Source organism: Callionymus lyra, chromosome 17 (genome assembly GCF_982586985.1).
Source record: "Callionymus lyra chromosome 17, fCalLyr1.hap1.1, whole genome shotgun sequence".
NCBI classification, from domain to species: domain Eukaryota; kingdom Metazoa; phylum Chordata; class Actinopteri; order Syngnathiformes; family Callionymidae; genus Callionymus; species Callionymus lyra.
Window position 1 is genome coordinate 21,429,164 of NC_141834.1, and position 22,958 is coordinate 21,452,121.

The 22,958-nt window shown below is 40.6% G+C and overlaps 2 protein-coding genes across 3 annotated transcripts in view; one reads left to right on the plus strand and one right to left on the minus strand.

Moving 5' to 3' along the window:
* Window positions 1-1,227: 1,227 nt before the first annotated feature.
* rapgef5b (Rap guanine nucleotide exchange factor (GEF) 5b) lies at window positions 1,228-20,312 on the plus strand. 2 transcript variants are annotated; one of them, XM_087812314.1, is made up of 16 exons: window positions 1,228-1,740; window positions 6,662-6,740; window positions 6,815-6,950; window positions 7,012-7,109; window positions 9,800-9,827; window positions 9,967-10,042; window positions 11,556-11,705; window positions 12,054-12,151; window positions 12,798-12,920; window positions 13,467-13,645; window positions 13,703-13,793; window positions 17,458-17,508; window positions 17,573-17,660; window positions 17,716-17,780; window positions 17,842-17,896; window positions 19,600-20,312. In XM_087812314.1, exons 1-16 carry the CDS (start codon window positions 1,398-1,400, stop codon window positions 19,716-19,718), a joined length of 1,779 nt encoding a protein of 592 aa, XP_087668440.1. In that variant the 5' UTR covers window positions 1,228-1,397; the 3' UTR covers window positions 19,719-20,312. The 2 variants fall into 2 exon arrangements, with proteins under 2 accessions (XP_087668440.1, XP_087668441.1); XM_087812315.1 differs by having other exon boundaries at window positions 13,470-13,645.
* Window positions 20,082-22,958, minus strand: part of LOC148063007 (dynein axonemal heavy chain 11) — a 100,293-nt gene continuing 97,416 nt past the window's right edge. The window contains exon 83 of the mRNA XM_087812310.1: window positions 20,082-20,135. The gene's annotated coding sequence lies outside the window, so the exon portion shown is untranslated. The remainder of the gene's footprint in view (window positions 20,136-22,958) is intronic.

Consider the following 22,958-nt stretch of genomic DNA (forward strand, 5'->3'; position numbering starts at 1 on the left):
ACACAAACACGTATGAATACACACACACACACAAACATTATGAACACACACACAAACACACACACGTATGAATACACACACACAAACATGAACACACACAAACACACACACGTATGAATACACACACACAAACATTATGAACACACACACAAACACACACGTATAAATACACACACACACAAACATTATGAACGCACACAAACACACACACGTATGAATACACACACACAAACATTATGAACACACACACAAACACACACACGTATGAATACACCTACACAAACATTATGAACACACACACAAACACACACACGTATGAATACACACACACACAAACATTATGAACGCACACACAAACACACACACGTATGAATACACATACACAAACATTATGAACACACACACAAACACACGTATGAATACACACATACACAAATTATGTCCACGAGTACCTTCAACTCTCACTCTTCTAACTCTCCATCCATTCCACCCTGACTGCACCTTCTTCTTCACCTTCTTCTTCACCTTCTTCTTCTTCACCTTCTTCTTCACCTTCTTCTCTGTCATGAATCCTGACTTTACCTTCAGTGAACTCAGAGTCGCTGCAGCTTCATAAACACATGAGATCAACGTCGTCAAGAAAACTTTTATTTACAAATAAAGAGTCGAGTTTTTACACGTTTAAGTACAAGTAACACAGAAACAAATACACACAAACAAGCTTCGCACACACACAACACACAGAGAGAAACACACACAAACTCAGATACACGTGAACACACACACACACACACACGCATTAAACTAACATATGAACAAGCAGACACACAAATAAAAAACACACACATACATATATATGAAAAAACACACACACGTTCCTGAAGACAAAGACAGAAGTAATGGATCACTGATAAATAACATAATCAAGTCAATCTACATGACGAAAAGAAAAACATCCCATAATTCAACCTGGATTCATCATCAGTCACATTGTCATGGAAATAAAGGGTTAAAGGGGTATCCTCGGTCGTAACATGAGAGAGAGAGAGAGAGCGAGAGAGAGAGAGGGAGAGGAAGAGAGAGAGAGAGAGAGGAAGAGAGAGAGAGAGAGAGAGAGAGAGGGAGAGAGAGAGGAAGAGAGAGAGAGAGAGAGAGGGAGAGAGAGGGAGAGGAAGAGAGAGAGAGAGAGGAAGAGAGAGAGAGAGGGAGAGGGAATAAAGAGAGAGTCGTCACATCAGAGGGGCGGGGAGAGAGAGAGCGAGAGAGAGAGCGAGATAATCCATTGTCCTGACCACTGCGATGATGACTCGGGGGAAGTTGCTCGAGCGTCTCTTCACGACTGATGGACGAGAGGCTGAAGAGCAGTAACCACGGTAACGGCGGGAGGACGCGCGAGGATGGGATCCCGGCGGCGGCAGGAGGACCAGGAGGACCGGGTCGCTGCTCTGGTGGAGCAGGAGGAGGACGAGGAGGAGGAGGAGGACCAGGAGGACCAGGAGGACCAGGACCAGGACCAGCAGAGCTGCAGGGCTGAGCCTCTCTCTCTCCCCACCTTCGACGTCCCTCACTTCCGCTACATCGACGAGGAGGGCGAGGACGACTGGAGCAGCAGTCGCTCACTCTCCTCCATGGACCAGGACTCGGACTCTGCTGCTGCCGACAGCTTCGTGCCCGGGACCAGCATCCTGGACCACCTGCTGACAGACCTGGACCAGGACCGGAGGACGAGCGACGGGTCAGGTCAGTGACACATGGAGAAATAGCTGGGTCTGACCCGTGGACTCCTCCTAGTTAGATGTGGATTCTGAAGCATCTGACGTCTGTGACACAAATACACACTTACAATACATATGCACACACACATATGAACACACACATATGAACACACACACATAAGAACAAACAGGCAAACACACATATGAACACACACCCATATGAACAAACAGGCACACACACACAGATAGAAACACACACACGTACACACAAGCACTAACATACATGAACACATAAGAAAAATACACAAACATAAGCACACGTATACAGACACACACACAAAGATAGACACATAAACATGCACACACACAAGCACAGACACACCCACACAAACATAAACATGCAGAAAAAATACGGACACAAACATATACGTGCGCACACACGTACACACACAAACATGCACATAAAAACACACAAATATGAAAACAAACAGACACACTTAAGCAGAAACACATACACAGATACACACATCAACATACACACACAAAAAAACACATAAATATGAGAACAAACAGACATGCTTACACATACACACACACACACACACACACAAGAGTCGAGTTTACACGTTTAAGTACAAATAACACAGAAACAAATACACAAACAAGCCTCGCACACACACACACACTCAGATATACGTGCACACACACAAACTAACATATGAACAAGCAGACACACAAAAAAAACACATATACACCTATATTTTATATACACAACACACAAAGACACACAAAAAAACACAAATATGAAAACAAACAGACAGACACATATGTTTGCAGACACACACAAACATATATAAACACATACACACTAATAGACAAACACACACATGAAAAACATAGACCCACATACATATGAACAAGCACACACAAACACACACACACACACCAAAGCCGAGACAAACAAAGGTTAATAATAAAGTCGTTTCTGGATCACAGCTGGGTCTGACCCGTGATCTCCTCCTAATAACATCCAACACGTGTCAGGATCTGATGGAACCTTTTGAAATCAAACAGATCCTGATGATCACGAGACGTTGAAGAAAACAATGTTGAGAAACATCTTCGGTTCATAATAATGCAGCAGTCGTTACTCACGAGGACCAGGAGTCATTGAGGAGGTCTCAGGGGAGGAGGGGGGAGGAGGAGGGAGGAGGAGGGAGGAGGAGGGTGAGGATGGAGGGAGGAGGAGGGTGAGGATGGAGGGGTGAGGAGGGGGAGAGAGAGATGAGGCTCCACTGATGCAGGACGAGCTCACACATGTTGTTTTCATATTTATAGTCGTGTGAAGACGAGATGATGAAAGAAAAACAATGAAGATGTTCTCAGGATTCAATGAGGTTGAAGGTTTGAATCCCTGAAGCTCGTCCTCTGAACCTGTTTGTTTCACTCAAATGTATTTAAAACCATAAAATAAACCCTAAAATGATCTGTTAGTTGAACGACAAGATGATTTAATAAATATATTCTACTATTTTCATCAACGTCATTTAAACTAAAAACATATCGATTTAAAATCATTTTCATTGATTGATTAAAATGAGGATCTAGGGACTGAACATTTTCAAAATAAAATACAAATGTATTACATGACAGCGTTAGTATGAGTAGAGATCACTCAAACCATTGCAGGAGCCAAGGTCTTGAAACTTGAACAGATTTGTTCAAAGATGATGTCGATATAATGACGTGTCCTTGACAAGCAACATTCATTTTCAAGGAGAAAAAACAATAAACATAGTCTTTTCTTTTATAAAAATGTCTTTGTTTTGCTACATTTTGAGTAAATTTGACTGAAACTAACAACTTGTCTTAATGTAACTTCATAAAAATAACTTCCAGACAAAAGTAATGGATAAGACGTTTATCATCTTTCACGCTCGACCACTGGTTTAGATGAGTTACTGTCGGCTTTTTCAAAATAAAAGACTAACTTCTGACCTGACCGTCCTGATGCTGGAACCGCGGGGCTCGATATGGAGACCAGATCAAACCACTGCAGGAGCCAAGGTCTTAAGCAAGTCACCACACTTCTTGATAGTAATAAGTTGGATTAAACATCTTATAATAATTAAAAATAATCATTTTAATGTAAAGTGACTCATAATATAATATTATCTGCATCGTGATCCTCGTTAGTGATTCTCTCTGCGCTGCAGGTCAAAGGTCGTGGTTCTCAGGGAGACTCGGGGTCAGAAAACCGTCGACCCGAGGAGGAAAAGCGATGAAGAGTCGAGAGAAACGATCGACGAGCTCTGACAGTTCCACTCATTCATCCGTCATCGTTGGGAAATGTCTGGAATGTCAGAGAGACTTATTATGGGATGGCGTCGGTTGATATGAAGGAACGTTTCATTTACATTCTGGTCACGGCTTCGATCGGGTCCAGGATATTGACGGGCGAGTCTATTGACAGGTTGATTGATGGACACGAGGATCGATGTAAGAACATGGTGAAGATGAAACATCTGCTGATGAAGAACATCTAGTGATGGAAGAACATCTGATGATGAAGAACATCTAGTGATGGAAGAACATCTTCTGATGAAGTAGAAATGAATCATGAAGCAACTCAAGATATAGAGACCAGCCTCAGATGATGTTTCTGAAGTTTTTGATTTGAAAAATCAAAAACATAAATGTTAAACAACATGCTGATAATAAGGTAACAACAAGCTAACAAAATGCTAGAAAAAACAAGTTTACAACATTATAACAACATGCTAACAACAAGCTAACAACATGCTGAAAAAACAATCTCAGAACATTATAACAACATGCTAACAACAAGCTAACAACATGCTGAAAAAACAAGCTAACAACATGCTGATAACAAGCTAACAACATGCTAGAAAAAAAAGCTTACAACATTATAACAACATGCTAACAACAAGTTAACAACATGCTGAATAAACAAGCTAACAACATGCTAACAACAAGCTAGAAAAAACAAGCTTACAACATTATAACAACATGCTAACAAAGAGCTAACAACATGCCAGAAAAAAACAAGCTTAGAACATTATAACAACATGCTTACAACAAGTTAACAACATGCCAATAACAAGCTAACAACATGCCAACATCATGCTTATAACAAGCTAACAAAAAGCTAATAACATGCTAAAAACAAGCCAGCAACATGCTAAAAACAAGATAACAACATGCTAATAATACGATAACAAAGAAATTACAACATGCTAAAAACAAGATAGCAACATGCTAATAATAAGATAACAACATGCTAATATTAAGATAACAACAACATAACAACATGCTTACCACATGCTAAAAACAAGATAACAACATGCTAAAACCAAGCTAGCAACATGTTAATAACATGATCTTTAAAGTATGTACTTTTTTGAGTATTGTTTTGATTGTTTAAGCGCTTTGTGACCCTGGTCTCGAAAAGCGCTATATAAATAAATATTACTTACTTACTTACTTACTTACTTACTAATAACATGCTAACAACATTTTAAAAACAAGCTAGCAACATGCTAACAACATGCTAACACCACAGTAATACCTGCCTCCTCTGGGCTCGATGAGCTCCATCACTGACCTTCACCTCCACACTAACGTTTCCAGAGATGAAGCGACGGATCGTAAACTCATTAGTTTCATCACATTAGTGACGAGAAGATTAAACATTATTGGATCAACGTGAGATAAATCCTGCAGGTTTGAGCTTGTTAGAGGTTTTTAATGAAATATACTTGAATATCAGCAGATTTACTCCTGAGCCAATATTAAATGTGTTCTGTAAATACTACAACACCAGAGTCAAGTACTGGACAATACTACACATGTATCCTTGTTACTACAGTATCACAACACCAGAGTCAAGTACTGGACAATACTACACATGTATCCTTGTTACTACAGTATCACAACACCAGAGTCAAGTACTGGACAATACTACACATGTATCCTTGTTACTACATTATCACAACACCAGAGTCAAGTACTGGACAATACTACACATATATACTTGTTACTACATTATCACAACACCAGAGTCAAGTACTGGACAATACTACACATATATACTTGTTACTACACTATCACAACACCAGAGTCAAGTACTGGACAATACTACACATATATACTTGTTACTACACTATCACAACACCAGAGTCAAGTACTGGACAATACTACACATATATACTTGTTACTACACTATCACAACACCAGAGTCAAGTACTGGACAATACTACACATATATACTTGTTACTACACTATCACAACACCAGAGTCAAGTACTGGACAATACTACACATATATACTTGTTACTACAGTATCACAACACCAGAGTCAAGTACTGGACAATACTACACATATATACTTGTTACTACACTATCACAACACCAGAGTCAAGTACTGGACAATACTGCACATATATACTTGTTACTACACTATCACAACACCAGAGTCAAGTACTGGACAATACTACACATATATACTTGTTACTACACTATCACAACACCAGAGTCAAGTACTGGACAATACTACACATATATACTTGTTACTACACCATCACAACACCAGAGTCAAGTACTGGACAATACAACACATATATCCTTGTTACTACACTATCACAACACCAGAGTCAAGTACTGGACAATACTACACATATATACTTGTTACTACACTATCACAACACCAGAGTCAAGTACTGGACAATACTACACATATATTCTTGTAACTACACTATCACAACACCAGAGTCAAGTACTGGACAATACTACACATATATACTTGTTACTACACTATCACAACACCAGAGTCAAGTACTGGACAATACTACACATGTATACTTGTTACTACACTATCACAACATATTTATATACTGTGTATATTTCTAACAGTTTCTTATCTTCCAGACTCGCTCGTGGACGACTTCCTGCTCACGTACCCCGTCTTCATGTCCACCTCAGATCTGTGTGAGGCTCTTCTGGGACAATATCCTTTGAATAAAGATCTCAGCCTGAAGCTTCTCTCTGCCGTCGCTGACCTTGACCTTGACCTCTGTCCACCTACGGCAGGCGAGTGCAGGAGGACAGGAAGGAGGCTCTGGACAGGAAGCAGAAGGTCCTGCACCTGGTGTCTCACTGGGTTCTGCTCTGCAGGAACTTCCTGAGGGACGACGAGCACGTCCAGCTGTTCATGAAGGTAGGGGGAGCCCAGATGAATTGTGGGTAAAGATGGATTCAAGGCCGATGCTTCCTCGTAGACGTTGTATCGCCGCATGTTGGACGATCTGTACGAACATCCGAGCCTGGAGATGAACCTGAAGGAGCTTCAGAAGATCTACCAGCTGCAGCGAACACAGTGAGTTCCTCGACCCCCCCTCAGTGACCTGGACACCTCCCATGATGCTTTGCTGCCTAGACACTTATTTCAGATACAACTGTTTATTATTTGTGTTCTTTATTAACCAGGAGGATCAAATACTGTTTTACTGTCAACTGTTGCAGTGCATTATGGACCTTCATTGTTAAAGAGCACAGTACGGTAACGTTTAAGTAAACATTTAATTTAAAAATGGTGAAGAAGAACAAAGTGTCACAAAAACACATTTCAAAGATTCTTTCAAGAAACAGAAAGAGAAATAAATGATTATATTTTGTTGGAGAATCCATCAGGATCCACATATCTTTTGAAGGATTCATCAGTCTTTTAAGAGAAAATAAAAGTAAAACAAATAAGGATATATTAAAGTTGAACTCAGATGAAAATGAAATAAAACAAACAAAATAATGAAAGTAAAATAAACTCTTCCATTTAAGTTGACATAGAAAAGTTATATTGAACAAAAGTGTTTATAAACAAAACAACAGACGGTAGGAAGTATAAAATATTTGTATCGTCACTAAAATGAATTTAAAAACACATTTTATTTTATTTAGTTATATTTTCATCTTTAAACAAACACTGAGCAGAAAAACATCAACGTCGTCGTTTAATGAATAATTTATAGAAGCTTCACTTAAAAGGAAAAATATTGAATCTATTATTTATTGATCCATTATTTATATGATGATGATGTGATGGTTTTACAGCTGATAGAAGATAATCACTGCCCCCCCCTCCTGTCACCCTCCCTCTCTCTCTCACTCTCTCTCTCTCTCTTCCTCTCTCTCTTCCTCTCTCTCTCTCTTTCTCTCTCTCTCTCTCACTCTCTCTCTTCCTCTCTCTCTCTCTCTCTCACTCTTCCTCTCTCTTTCTCTCTCTCTCTCTCACTCTCTCTCTCTCTCTTCCTCTCTCTCTCTCTCTCTCTCACTCTTCCTCTCTCTTTCTCTCTCTCTCTCTCACTCTCACTCTTCCTCTCTCTTCCTCTCTCTCTCTCTCACTCTCTCTCTCTCTCTTCCTCTCTCTCCCCCCTCCCTCCCTCTCTCTTCCTCTCTCTCTCTCACTCTCCCTCTCTCTCTCTCTCTCCCCCCTCTCTCTCTTCCTCTCTCACCCCCCCTCCCTCTCTCACTCTCCCTCTCTCTCACTCTCTCCCTCTCTCTCTCTTCCTCTCCCCCCTCCCTCCCTCTCTCTCTCTCCCCCTCTCTCTCTCCCCCCTCCCTCCCTCTCTCACTCTCTCTCTCCCCCTCTCTCTCTCTTCCTCTCTCTCGCTCTCTCTTCCTCTCTCTCTCTCTCTCTCTCTCTCCTTCCCTCTCTCTCTCTCTCTCTCCCCCTCTCTCTCTCTTCCTCTCTCTCCCCCCTCCCTCCCTCCCTCTCTCTCTCTCTCTCTCTTTTCTCCCCCCCTCCCTCTCCCCCCCTCTATCTCCCTCCCCCCCTCTCTCTCTCACCCCCCCTCTCTCTATCTCTCTCTCTCTCTCTCTCCCTATCATCCCTCCTTCCCTTGAGATGTTCAGTCGCCGCGACAAGCTGAAGCAGATCCTTCATTTTTCATGTTCACATGTGGGGGGAGAGGAGGGGGAGGTAAAGGGGGTGAGGAGGGGGTGAGGAGGGGGAGAGGAGGGGGAGGTAAAGGGGGTGAGGAGGGGTGAGGAGGGAGTGAGGAGGGGGGAGGTAAAGGGGGAGGAGCCTGGAGCTGCAGACTCGCTGACGTTAGTTATTCATGATGTTCGTCACTAAGATGCTCCCGCGGGACGTCGACTCGTCGTCTTCAGTCTCATTTGTTTTAAAACTAACATCAGTGACGTCAGAATATTTACATTATTATATTATTTATAACATTTTTAGTGTTGAAACTATTTTTTGGGAAAACATTTAATTCCATCATGTCTTTATTTAAGGTTGGATTTCTTTTTATTGAATAATTGATTTCAATAATGTTTATATTTGAAGGTTGAATACGTTGTTTTTTTAAATAATTAAATAATGATTATTTTAGGATATTTTATCAATGATTTTTTTTTAAATAAAACAAAGTTAAATATTCAATTTTAATTATTAAAAAATTCAGGATCGAATTCTCAGTCTTTTAAATTCAAAATAAAAATGTATGGATGTCATAGTTTTAACCAGACAATACATTAAATGCTTGACGTCATGTGATCGTCTGTTGTCGTGTGATTGGTTGAGCGTTGGATCCAGTCGGTGCTCTGTTGGTTCGGTCTGGAGACTGTATTATACATTTTTATATTGAATTCAAAAGAATATCAATTAAAAGATATTGAACTTACAATGTTTATTTTGGAATTATTGGAATTAGAATTTCAAACTCTGTGTAAAAATTAATTCATACATTTTGAAAACATCGGATTTTTAAAATTAATGTATTAAAAATCTATATCGTACAAAATATTGTAGAGATTATAAAAATTGTTCAAAACTAACAATTGTAATGCTCTAAAAATATATATATATATACATTTGAAATCTTTAATTGATTTAATATTCTGATGATGTCATACTTTCATATGTTCTGACCATATAAGGTCGTGGTCATAGGCAGACTCACAACATGATTGACAGCTGACATGAATAAATGTATGAGGAACCAGAGCCTCTGAGCTCACGTTTATTTCTATTTCTATTCATTTGCATTTTATCTTCTTTTCTTCCAGAACACGAGACTTCTCCCCTCAGAGGAAGGTACGAAACATCCTTCCATCTTTACTTTGGGAAACGAGAGGAAAAACAAAGGAATAACTTCTGTTACATGAAGTTTAACGTGACGTCAGATTCTTATTGTTTATCTTTAAACATTATGTCGACAATAACTTGATTCCAGGGTCGAGCTCTTTTCCAGCAGCTGAGTCTGAGAGAGACGCTGACGTCACGAGACTCACGGCGACGAACCTCAGACGGTGAGAATCGACTTCCTGTGATCGACTCAGACGCACAAACACAAACCACACATTTGTTTTATTTCTGTGTTAGTTTTAACATTTTCTTATGAAATGACTCAAATTTGTTTTCATTGTTTTGTTTGAGTTTTCTTGGTCAACACTTCATTTAATCAATTATTTTCTGTATTATTTATTTAAATGAATTATTACATTTTTATATACAACATGTAATGTTTTGTCTGCTGTTGAATCATAAAAACACGAGTCATTACATTTATTGTTCAATTCATTATTATCTATTTAATTGTTTAATTTCTATAAACCAACTATTATGTTCGAGTCACTTATTACATTATATTAATTTATTTGACTTTATTTTATTAATCAAATAAATATATATACTGTATATATAAATACCAAAGAGGTAATTTTAATGAATTGAATATTTTCTAAATGAATTCACCTTCTTTTACACAAGGAATCAAATACTTTAATCACAAAAAGGTTTTTTTTTCTTTTCTTACATTTTCTACATTCAATAGAAAAACGTCACCAGACGATAACAAAATATTGAATATAGAAAATGATTTTTGAACTATTGGAAGAAAAATATTATACTTTATGTGTGAAAAAAAAATTTGCTTTGAGTGAAATTATTTGAGTCAGTTTTCCAAAAACTGATAAAGTCCATTAACCTCAAACTACTTCCATGGATTCACGGAGGATCCTCAGAATAACAACAAAGCTGTAGTTTGACCTTCGACCTCCATCAAGAGCTGTTGATTAAACGTGTGTGTGTGTGTGTGTGTGTGTGATGGTGTGTGTGTGTGTGTGTGTGTGTGTGATGGTGTGTGTGTGTGTGTGTGATGGTGTGTGTGTGTGTGTGCGCGTGTGTGATGGTGTGTGTGTGTGTGTGATGGTGTGTGATGGTGTGTGTGTGATGGTGTGTGTGTGTGCATGTGTGTGTGCATGTGTGTGCATGTGTGTGTTTGTGTGTGCGAGTGTGTGTGTGTGTGCATGTGTGTGTGTTTGTGCGTGTGTGTGTGTGCATGTGTTTGTGTGTGTGTGTGCGTGCGTGTGTGTGCATGTGTGTGTGCATGTGTGTGTGTGTGCGTGCGTGTGTGTTTGTGTGTGCGAGTGTGTGTGTGTGTGTGCATGTGTGTGTGTTTGTGCGTGTGTGTGTGTGCGTGTGTGTGCATGTGTGTGTGCATGTGTGTGTGCATGTGTGTGTGTGTGTGTGTGCGTGCGTGCGTGTGTGTGTGTGTACATGTGTGTGTGTTTGTGCGTGTGTGTGTGTGCATGTGTTTGTGTGTGTGTGTGTGCGTGCGTGCTTGTGTGCGTGCGTGCGTGTGTGTGTGTGTGTGAGAGTGTGTGCGTGCGTGCTTGTGTGCGTGCGTGCGTGTGTGTGTGTGTGTGTGTGTTTGTGCTGGAGCAGCCGAGAGGTTTTTCTTCTGATCAACAAAAGCTCTTGAATCTCCTCCACATGGTTTCAGCCTCAGGTTCTCTGATGTTTGATGTTGTAACTCTGCAGTGTCGTGTCACGTCTACATCACGCTGGACTCGTACCTCAGTCTGAGGGTCCGTCCGAGCGTCTCGGCGCAGGAGCTGCTGAAGACGCTGGCCGACAGGACGGACGCCGGCGCCGCGGACCTGGTGCTCGTGGCCATCGCCTTCCCCGGAGGTAAGTTAGGGTAGGTTAGGTTAGGTTAGGTTAGGTTAGGTTGGCTAAGGTTAGGTTAGGTTAGGTTAGGTTAGGTTGGGTTGGGTTGGGTTGGGTTGGGTTGGGTTGGGTTGGGTTGGGTTGGGTTGGGTTGGGTTGGGTTGGGTTGGGTTAGGTTAGGTTAGGTTAGGTTGGCTAAGGTTAGGTTAGGTTAGGTTAGGTTAGGTTGGGTTGGGTTAGGTTGGGTTGGGTTGGGTTGGGTTGGGTTGGGTTGGGTTGGGTTGGGTTAGGTTAGGTTAGGTAGAACTTTATTCACGAGTCCACGATGAAGACGTTCAAAGAGTTGATTGACGGACGTCTGACCTGCAGGTCGACGCCTCCTGAAGCCTCAAGACAGAATCTTCTCGCCGTCCTTGAGACCCGTGGGACGTTTGCACGTGTGCAGGAGAGACCTGGGAGACATCCTGGTACGAATACTGTTCACGGTACTATATATAGTCATACTGTAGTAACAAGTATATACCACATGACTCTTGATGAAGTCGTAACTGCTTTCATTTGTTATCAAACCAAAATATGTCCAAACATCAGCTTCAAAAGCTGCTGGACTCACTGTATCCTCTCGTCCTCAGTCATCATTCTTCCTTTAGCTGTGGAGGATGAAACAACTGCTGCCATGAAGAGGCCAGAAGTTTAATTGCAACTCTAATGATGACCATATTAGTTAAACATGCTGTTGATACTCAAATGACCACAAACATATCATTTATGTGCGTCTAGCAGGACAAAATGGACACTTTGTTTTTGATCCGTTTCACAAAATGACAGAATATACTTTTCTCAGAACCCGTTGTTGCCCTGGGGTTGTTTTTAAATACAAAAACCGTAAAAAAAATATAGAGGACTTGAGATTTTAAAAAGCTGTAACTTGTTGAACTTTGAGTTAATATTATTATTCTATTGATGAATTAATAACAAGGTGGTCGTGACTGTTTTTTACCTTCATGGATGTTCAAGAAGTTTGATCACGTGAGAGGCTTCACACCAGCAGACACACGCTGTGCACGTCTGCCCTCTAGTGGACGCTCCCTGAATGACGTCTTGTGTTTTCAGAGTCCGTTCACGGACAACTCGGAGCTGCTGCAGAGAACGACTCGCTTCCTGTCTCTGAACACGTGGGACGTCGCAGTCGCTCTAGGGAACGTGGACTGGAACATCTTCGCCTCCGTGCACGAGGTTCGTGTCGCGTTAGTTCAGTGTGTACTTTGTTTTAGGATAAAATCCTCCTTTGTCTGGAATGTTGTGTAGATCCTTGATGGCTCAGGAGAGTTTCATAGCTCACCTGTATGGCCTCTCACTGCTGCTCACGCCAACTTTTATTACACAGTCAGTGTTTATTTCAGGGTCACGTTCTACTTCATTTCTCACTGAACACTTGAACCTACAGACTCAACAACACTGTCAGTCACGGTGACCTGAGCAGCTCCAGTAATGCTTTGCCGCCCAGTCAACCAATCACAACTTTTGACGTGAAATTGGAATACAGTATCGTAGCGACCAATCAGCCGTCACTAAATGTAGCAGTGTGTAGAAAGGCATCATGGGAGTTCACCACAATGACAAGGGAACTTATGTACAAACTAATGACATAAAGAAACTTTTACACAGTGATATGACTTTGATCACAGGAAGATTCTGTGTTTTATAAAGTCATGTGACAGAGGGCAGAGGTAACTGCAGGTAACTACAGGTGATCATCAACGCACCTGCATGTCTCTGCAGCAGGAGCTGGTCTACTTCACCTTCAGCCGTCAGACCAGCAGCAGCCACACGGTGTCTCTGGAGCGGCTGCTGCGTCGCTGCGACGAGATCCAGCTGTGGGTGATGACGGAGGTGCTGCTGTGCTCCGCGCTGTGCAAGCGAGTCCAGATCGTCAAGAAGTTCATCAAGATGGCCGCCCAGTAAGCAGCCGGTCGCTCTTCTGCGTGACTTCCTGCTGCTCACATGTGTCTCTGCAGCTGCAGAGCTCAGAGGAACCTGCACGGCTTCTTCGCCATCGTCATGGCGCTGAACACGCCTGCCGTCAGTCGCCTGGTGCACACGTGGGAGGTGAGAGTGTGTCTGTCACATACATGTAACATACATGTCACATACATGTAACATACATGTCACATACAAGTCACATACAAGTAACATACATGTCACATACAAGTCACATACAAGTAACATACACGTCACATACAAGTCACATACAAGTAACATACATGTCACATACAAGTCACATACATGTCACATACATGTAACATAAATGCCATGTACACGTCAGATACACGTCACATAAATGTCACATACACGTCACATAAAAGTCATGTACACGTCACATATGTGTCACATACACGTGACATAACGTACATGTCACGTACACATCATATACAAGTCACATACACGTCACATAAACGTAATGTACATGTTACATACATGTCACTTACATGTAACATACACATCACATAAACGTCGTGTACATGTTACATACATGTCACTTACACGTAACATACACATCACATAAACGTCGTGTACATGTTACATACATGTCACTTACATGTAACATACACATCACATAAACGTTGTGTACACGTTACATACATGTCACTTACATGTAACATACACATCACATAAACGTTGTGTACATGTTACATACATGTCACTTACATGTAACATACACATCACATAAACGTAATGTACATGTTACATACATGTCACTTACATGTAACATACACATCACATAAAGGTCGTGTACATGTTACATACATGTCACTTACATGTAACATACACATCACATAAACGTTGTGTACATGTTACATACATGTCACTTACATGTAACATACACATCACATAAAGGTCGTGTACATGTTACATACATGTCACTTACATGTAACATACACGTCACATAACGTACATGTCACGTACACGTCACATTCATGTCACATAAACGTCGTGTACATGTTACATAAATGTCACTTACATGTTACATACATGTCACTTACATGTTACATACACGTCACGTAATGTACATGTCACATACACGTCACATTCATGTAACATACACGTAACATACAAGTCACATAAACGTTGTGTACATGTCACATACATGTCACATACATGTCACATACATGTCACATACACGTCACGTCACATACATGTCACATACATGTCACGTCACATACATGTCACATACATGTCACATACATGTCACATACATGTCACATACATGTCACATACACGTCACGTCACATACATGTCACATACATGTCACATACACGTCACGTCACATACATGTCACATACACGTAACATACAAGTCACATAAACATTATGTACATGTCACATACATGTCACATACATGTCACATACACGTCACGTCACATACATGTCACATACATGTCACATACACGTCACGTCACATACATGTCACATACATGTCACATACACGTCACGTCACATACATGTCACATACATGTCACATACACGTCACGTCACATACATGTCACATACACGTCACGTCACATACACGTCACGTCACATACATGTCACATACACGTCACGTCACATACACGTCACGTCACATACATGTCACATACACGTAACATACAAGTCACATAAACGTTGTGTACATGTCACATACATGTCACATACACGTCACGTCACATACATGTCACATACATGTCACATACACGTCACGTCACATACACGTCACGTCACATACATGTCACATACACGTCACGTCACATACATGTCACATACACGTAACATACAAGTCACATAAACGTTGTGTACATGTCACATACATGTCACATACATGTCACATACACGTCACGTCACATACATGTCACATACATGTCACATACACGTCACGTCACATACACGTCACGTCACATACATGTCACATACACGTCACGTCACATACATGTCACATACACGTCACGTCACATACATGTCACATACACGTCACGTCACATACATGTCACATACACGTCATGTCACATACATGTCACATACACGTCACGTCACATACATGTCACATACACATCACATAAACGTTGTGTACACGTAACATACATGTCACTTACATGTAACATACACATCACATAAACGTTGTGTACATGTTACATACATGTCACTTACATGTAACATACACATCACATAAACGTAATGTACATGTTACATACATGTCACTTACATGTAACATACACATCACATAAAGGTCGTGTACATGTTACATACATGTCACTTACATGTAACATACACATCACATAAACGTTGTGTACATGTTACATACATGTCACTTACATGTAACATACACATCACATAAAGGTCGTGTACATGTTACATACATGTCACTTACATGTAACATACACGTCACATAACGTACATGTCACGTACACGTCACATTCATGTCACATAAACGTCGTGTACATGTTACATAAATGTCACTTACATGTTACATACATGTCACTTACATGTTACATACACGTCACGTAATGTACATGTCACATACACGTCACATTCATGTAACATACACGTAACATACAAGTCACATAAACGTTGTGTACATGTCACATACATGTCACATACATGTCACATACATGTCACATACACGTCACGTCACATACATGTCACATACATGTCACGTCACATACATGTCACATACATGTCACATACATGTCACATACATGTCACATACACGTCACGTCACATACATGTCACATACATGTCACATACACGTCACGTCACATACATGTCACATACACGTAACATACAAGTCACATAAACATTATGTACATGTCACATACATGTCACATACATGTCACATACACGTCACGTCACATACATGTCACATACATGTCACATACACGTCACGTCACATACATGTCACATACATGTCACATACACGTCACGTCACATACATGTCACATACATGTCACATACACGTCACGTCACATACATGTCACATACACGTCACGTCACATACACGTCACGTCACATACATGTCACATACACGTCACGTCACATACACGTCACGTCACATACATGTCACATACACGTAACATACAAGTCACATAAACGTTGTGTACATGTCACATACATGTCACATACACGTCACGTCACATACATGTCACATACATGTCACATACACGTCACGTCACATACACGTCACGTCACATACATGTCACATACACGTCACGTCACATACATGTCACATACACGTAACATACAAGTCACATAAACGTTGTGTACATGTCACATACATGTCACATACATGTCACATACACGTCACGTCACATACATGTCACATACATGTCACATACACGTCACGTCACATACACGTCACGTCACATACATGTCACATACACGTCACGTCACATACATGTCACATACACGTCACGTCACATACATGTCACATACACGTCACGTCACATACATGTCACATACACGTCATGTCACATACATGTCACATACACGTCACGTCACATACATGTCACATACATGTCACATACACGTCACGTCACATACATGTCACATACATGTCACATACACGTCACGTCACATACATGTCACATACATGTCACATACACGTCACGTCACATACATGTCACATACATGTCACATACACGTCACGTCACATACATGTAACATACACGTCACGTCACATACATGTAACATACATGTCACATACGTGTCACATACATGACTCTGAACTCGCGTCTCTGCTGCAGAAAGTTCCTGGAAGGTTCAAAAAGCTGTTTTCCGAGCTGGAGACGATGACAGTGAGTGAAGTTAAATTTCTCAACATTTGCAACAAAGCGAGTCAATCCTTCATGGTCTGCTCAGGATCCGTCCTTCAACCACAAGACCTACAGGGAGTCTTTCAAGAAGATGAAGGCGCCGAAGATCCCCTTCATTCCTCTGCTGCTCAAAGGTTCCTGTCAGTTCTCATCACGGTGACGTGGAGTGACCGACCTCTTGTCTCGCAGATATCACCTTCATCCACGAGGCCAACAGAACCTTCCACGACAACCTGGTCAACTTTGAGAAGCTGGTGAGTGTTTCCATGACGACCGTGAAGCTTTTCATGACTGGGATGTTTTTGTTTGTTGCAGCACATGATCGCGGACACGGCTCGAGTCATCAGGAGGTGCCAGAGAGAGCAGCAGGGTGAGGGTCACGCGTGTGAGGGTCACACATGTAGGGGTCACGTGTGTGAGGGTCACGCGTGTGAGGGTCACACATGTAGGGGTCACGCGTGTGAGGGTCACGCGTGTGAGGGTCACGTGTGTGAGGGTCACGCGTGTGAGGGTCACACATGTAGGGGTCACGTGTGTGAGGGTCACGTGTGTGAGGGTCACGCGTGTGAGGGTCACACATGTAGGGGTCACGCGTGTGAGGGTCACACATGTAGGGGTCACGTGTGTGAGGGTCACGTGTGTGAGGGTCACGCGTGTGAGGGTCACGCGTGTGAGGGTCACGCGTGTGAGGGTCACGCGTGTGAGGGTCACGCGTGTGAGGGTCACACATGTAGGGGTCACGTGTGTGAGGGTCACGTGTGTGAGGGTCACGCGTGTGAGGGTCACACATGTAGGGGTCACGCGTGTGAGGGTCACACATGTAGGGGTCACGTGTGTGAGGGTCACGTGTGTGAGGGTCACGCGTGTGAGGGTCACACATGTAGGGGTCACGTGTGTGAGGGTCACGTGTGTGAGGGTCACGCGTGTGAGGGTCACACATGTAGGGGTCACGCGTGTGAGGGTCACACATGTAGGGGTCACGTGTGTGAGGGTCACGCGTGTGAGGGTCACACATGTATGGGGTCACGTGTGTGAGGGTCACGCGTGTGAGGGTCACGCGTGTGAGGGAATTAAATAATTCAACGTGTAAATAAGTAAAGTTTAAAATTAAATAAATGTATATAAACACAGAAATATGAGTTCTTTGACATAAATTAAATCTGAAGTCATTTATTTATTCCAACATTTTTATATTTATTCCTCTAATATATGTAATTATGTATTTATTCAACCATAATATCCTTAATATGGTCAATATTTGAGACGTTCATTAACCTTCATCAGTTGCTTTATTCCATTGTTTAGTGTGGTCAGTGCGCCCCCTAGAGGAGCAACGGCGTAATGACAACACAAGAGTAAAACAACTTTATCAAAAACTGATGAACACAAAATAAACTTTAAAATAAACAATTGTTTTGGTTTTATCTAAATAAAGTATTTTAACCCCTGGATTTGTTCTCCAGTCTCCAGGTGTCCTTGAACGCACCACGGTTACTTCATAGTGTGTCTATGAAAACAGAAACGTTTGTTTCCTTTTTTAAACCCAAATTTAAACGTTTTTTTCCTTCAAATTCTACAAAAATATGTTGATTAATGATCACAACATAACAGAGAAAAGTGTGTTTTTTCCAGAACATTCTTTTTAATATTTTTTCAAATCTGGTTCAGAATCAGAAAATGCTCATAGTTGCGAGAGTTGTGGAGTTAAATACAATATAAAATAGAAAAAATAGAATTAATGAAATAAAATCAAAGGAGATGATTTAAATAAGTGAATCGTAAACGTATTTTATTCTATTTTTATTTTATTTGTATTTTATAATCTATGGACAAAATAAACACGACATAAAGAGTCAAACATATCAAGAAAAATGTGTATATTTTAAACAAAACTGTTTCTGATTTTGATATGACAGTATAAAGTATATTTGTGTTTGTGTCGAACAATAAATAAATAAACACATTATCAGTAATCAAATGAACTAGTTTGATCCAAACAGGTTCATCCATTACTGATAAACAGACCCTTCGACCTTCATGTGGTCATAATGTATCGGCTCACTGTTCCAACAGGACCCGGCGTGACCCAGAAGATCAGCTCTGAGGCCAGAATTTACATGGATCACCTTCATGTCGTGGAGAACCAGCAGAGCCTCTTCCATCTGTCCGAGCGTCTGGAGCCGCGCCTGTGACCTCCACCGGGGGGCGCTGCTGCACCGGGAGCGTCTGGAGCCGCGCCTGTGACCTCCACCGGGGGGCGCTGCTGCACCGGGAGCGTCTGCACACACAGCAGGTGATGAAGGACAAACAAGAATGATTCAGTGCTTTTGTCTGATGGACTGACCGTTAAACGAGGAGCGTCTCCCTCAAGACAAAGTCTGGTCCGACCCATGTCCTCCCCCCTCGACCCCCCTCGACCCCCCTCGACCCCCCTCGACCCCCCTCGACCCCCCCACACACACACACACACAAGAAGAAGACGAAAGAACCGTTTCTACATTTTATTACTAAAAACACTGTTTGTTTCAAAGTGCAGCTGCAGGTCTGAACTTAGAATTGAATCGTTGTCCAAAGGAGTCTCACGGCGCCCCCTGCTGGAGAGACGACACCTGTGGAGAAACAAAAGAAGAATTATTTATTATGAACTTTTAAAGCAGGTTGAGGTTCAGGACTCGGAGAAACAGGAAGTGATGTCACACCAGATCAGCAGCCAAATATCAACTGATCGTTTTCAGATGAAATAAAAATGGAGAAAATCACGAGAACAAAAACACAAGTAATATTATTATTATTATTATTATTATTATTATTATTATTATTATTATTATTATTATTATTATTATTATTATTTCATATTGTTTCTTTTGAGCCTTGAATACTTTTAATTCAACAATTTAATTAAACATATATATTTTTAAATAGATACATATTTAAAAATATGAATGAACTGTTTTCTTTTAACACAGAAAGTTTAATATTTAAATTTATTTTAATTCAATATTATTTCATTTGTAACTGTTTTAAATCAGGATCAATTCTCAGTATTACAACTATATATATTTATATACATTATGTTTCATTATTATGATTACAAATAGAATATCAAGTTGTTCAATATTGTTTACATAACAATAAAAATAAAAAAATGTAGAAGATTTAAAAAGAAACAAAAAAAATGTCGATCTAGAAATGATCAAATTTCAATTAAATCAAATAAAAAATATCTTGAAAAAACCTTTAATTCAAAAGAAAAAAAAACTTTTGAATGTTAAATTAAACTCTTGAATATTCTAACGACACTGAAGTACTTTCATACATGTTTGAATATATGACACGTACTTAGTAGTGTGACGTTAAATCGTGGTCTCAGACTGTGATGTCATCAAGGTGTAACAGAGGTGATGACATCATCGTTGATGACATCATCGTTGATGAAATGATGTCATCAACGATGATGTCATCAACGATGATGTCATCAACGATGATGTCATCAACGATGATGTCATGCAGGTGCAGCACAGGTGATGAGAAAAGTGACATCATGGTGTAAATGAAGGTGTTTATCGCCTCAACAACCTGTGATACAAGTGTCGTCACATTAGACGCTCAGGTCAGTGACTCTTGTGTAGCAATGACACACACGTGTCTTCAGCAATAACAACAACAACTACACACTTGACTCTGAGTGAAGTATTGTTGATGGAAATGTGCAATTTATAAGTAAATGTGTTATTTTGAAGCTTGATGTAAAAAGTGTAATTACAGTGTAAATACTGTTCTTGAGCTGAGGCTGAATATTTACTGCTGTGAACGAGACGAACAACTGTTGACTCAGCAGTTAATAAATATTTTTAAACAACATCTGTGTTTATTTGTGGTGTTTGTCGTCAAGAGTGTGTTGATACTTATCACAATACGACAGTATATAGTGATAACAGCTGATACTGTAGTTACAGTATGATATACAGTAATAGTGTAGTAACAATATGTGAATGTATTCATTCATTTTTATGTTGCAATTAAACTTATGGCCACTAGATGGCAGCAGTCATTACATCCTCCACAGACAAAGCAACAATGAAATCCTGGTGAGGGCTGGGGACGAGAGGATACAGTGAGTCCAGCAACTTTTAAAGCTGATTTTTGGACATATTTTGGTTTGAAAACAAATTAAAGTAATTTCGACTTCGTCAAGAGTCATGTGGTCTGTAAATACTACAACACCAGAGTCAAGTACTGGACAATACTACACATATATACTTGTTACTACACTATCACAACACCAGAGTCAAGTACTGGACAATACTACACATATATACTTGTTACTACACTATCACAACACCAGAGTCAAGTACTGGACAATACTACACATATATACTTGTTACTACACTATCACAACACCAGAGTCAAGTACTGGACAATACTACACATATATACTTGTTACTACACTATCACAACACCAGAGTCAAGTACTGGACAATACTACACATATATACTTGTTACTACACTATCACAACACCAGAGTCAAGTACTGCACAATACTATACATATATACTTGTTACTACAGTATCACAACACCAGAGTCAAGTACTGGAAAATACTACACATATATACTTGTTACTACATTATCACAACACCAGAGTCAAGTACTGGACAATACTACACATATATACTTGTTACTACACTATCACAACACCAGAGTCAAGTACTGGACAATACTACACATATATACTTGTTACTACACTATCACAACACCAGAGTCAAGAACTGGACAATACTACACATATATACTTGTTACTACACTATCACAACACCAGAGTCAAGTACTGGACAATACTACACATATATACTTGTTACTACACTATCACAACACCAGAGTCAAGAACTGGACAATACTACACATATATACTTGTTACTACACTATCACAACACCAGAGTCAAGTACTGGACAATACTACACATATATACTTGTTACTACACTATCACTATATAACGTATCATTGTATCGTGATATGTATCAACACTTAATAAATCTTGTGATCACATGACACGTTAAATGCTAACCTAAGTTAGCATAGATGCTAGCTGTGTAATAATGATTAACCAGGTGTTCTTCCTCCAGCGACGCCTCCTGCTGAGTCGTTCGTTCAAACCTAACATTTCCTCCAGATCTCCTCGACTACTGTATCATTTCTTTGTCACCAAATCACTGGCTGTGGCGTTAATGAGGGGAAGAAGCACCGATGAGAAGAAAGACAGGAAGAGAGGAAGAGAGGAAGAGAAAACAACATCGACCACCATCTGCTCAACAAACGTGTTGTTTTCTGGCTTCGACACGAGCAGAGAGTCTTGGATAACTTGACCTCTGATGACCTTTCATTGATTCCTCCGACAGCCAAATGCATCATGGGTCAAAAACATCTCGCACTTAG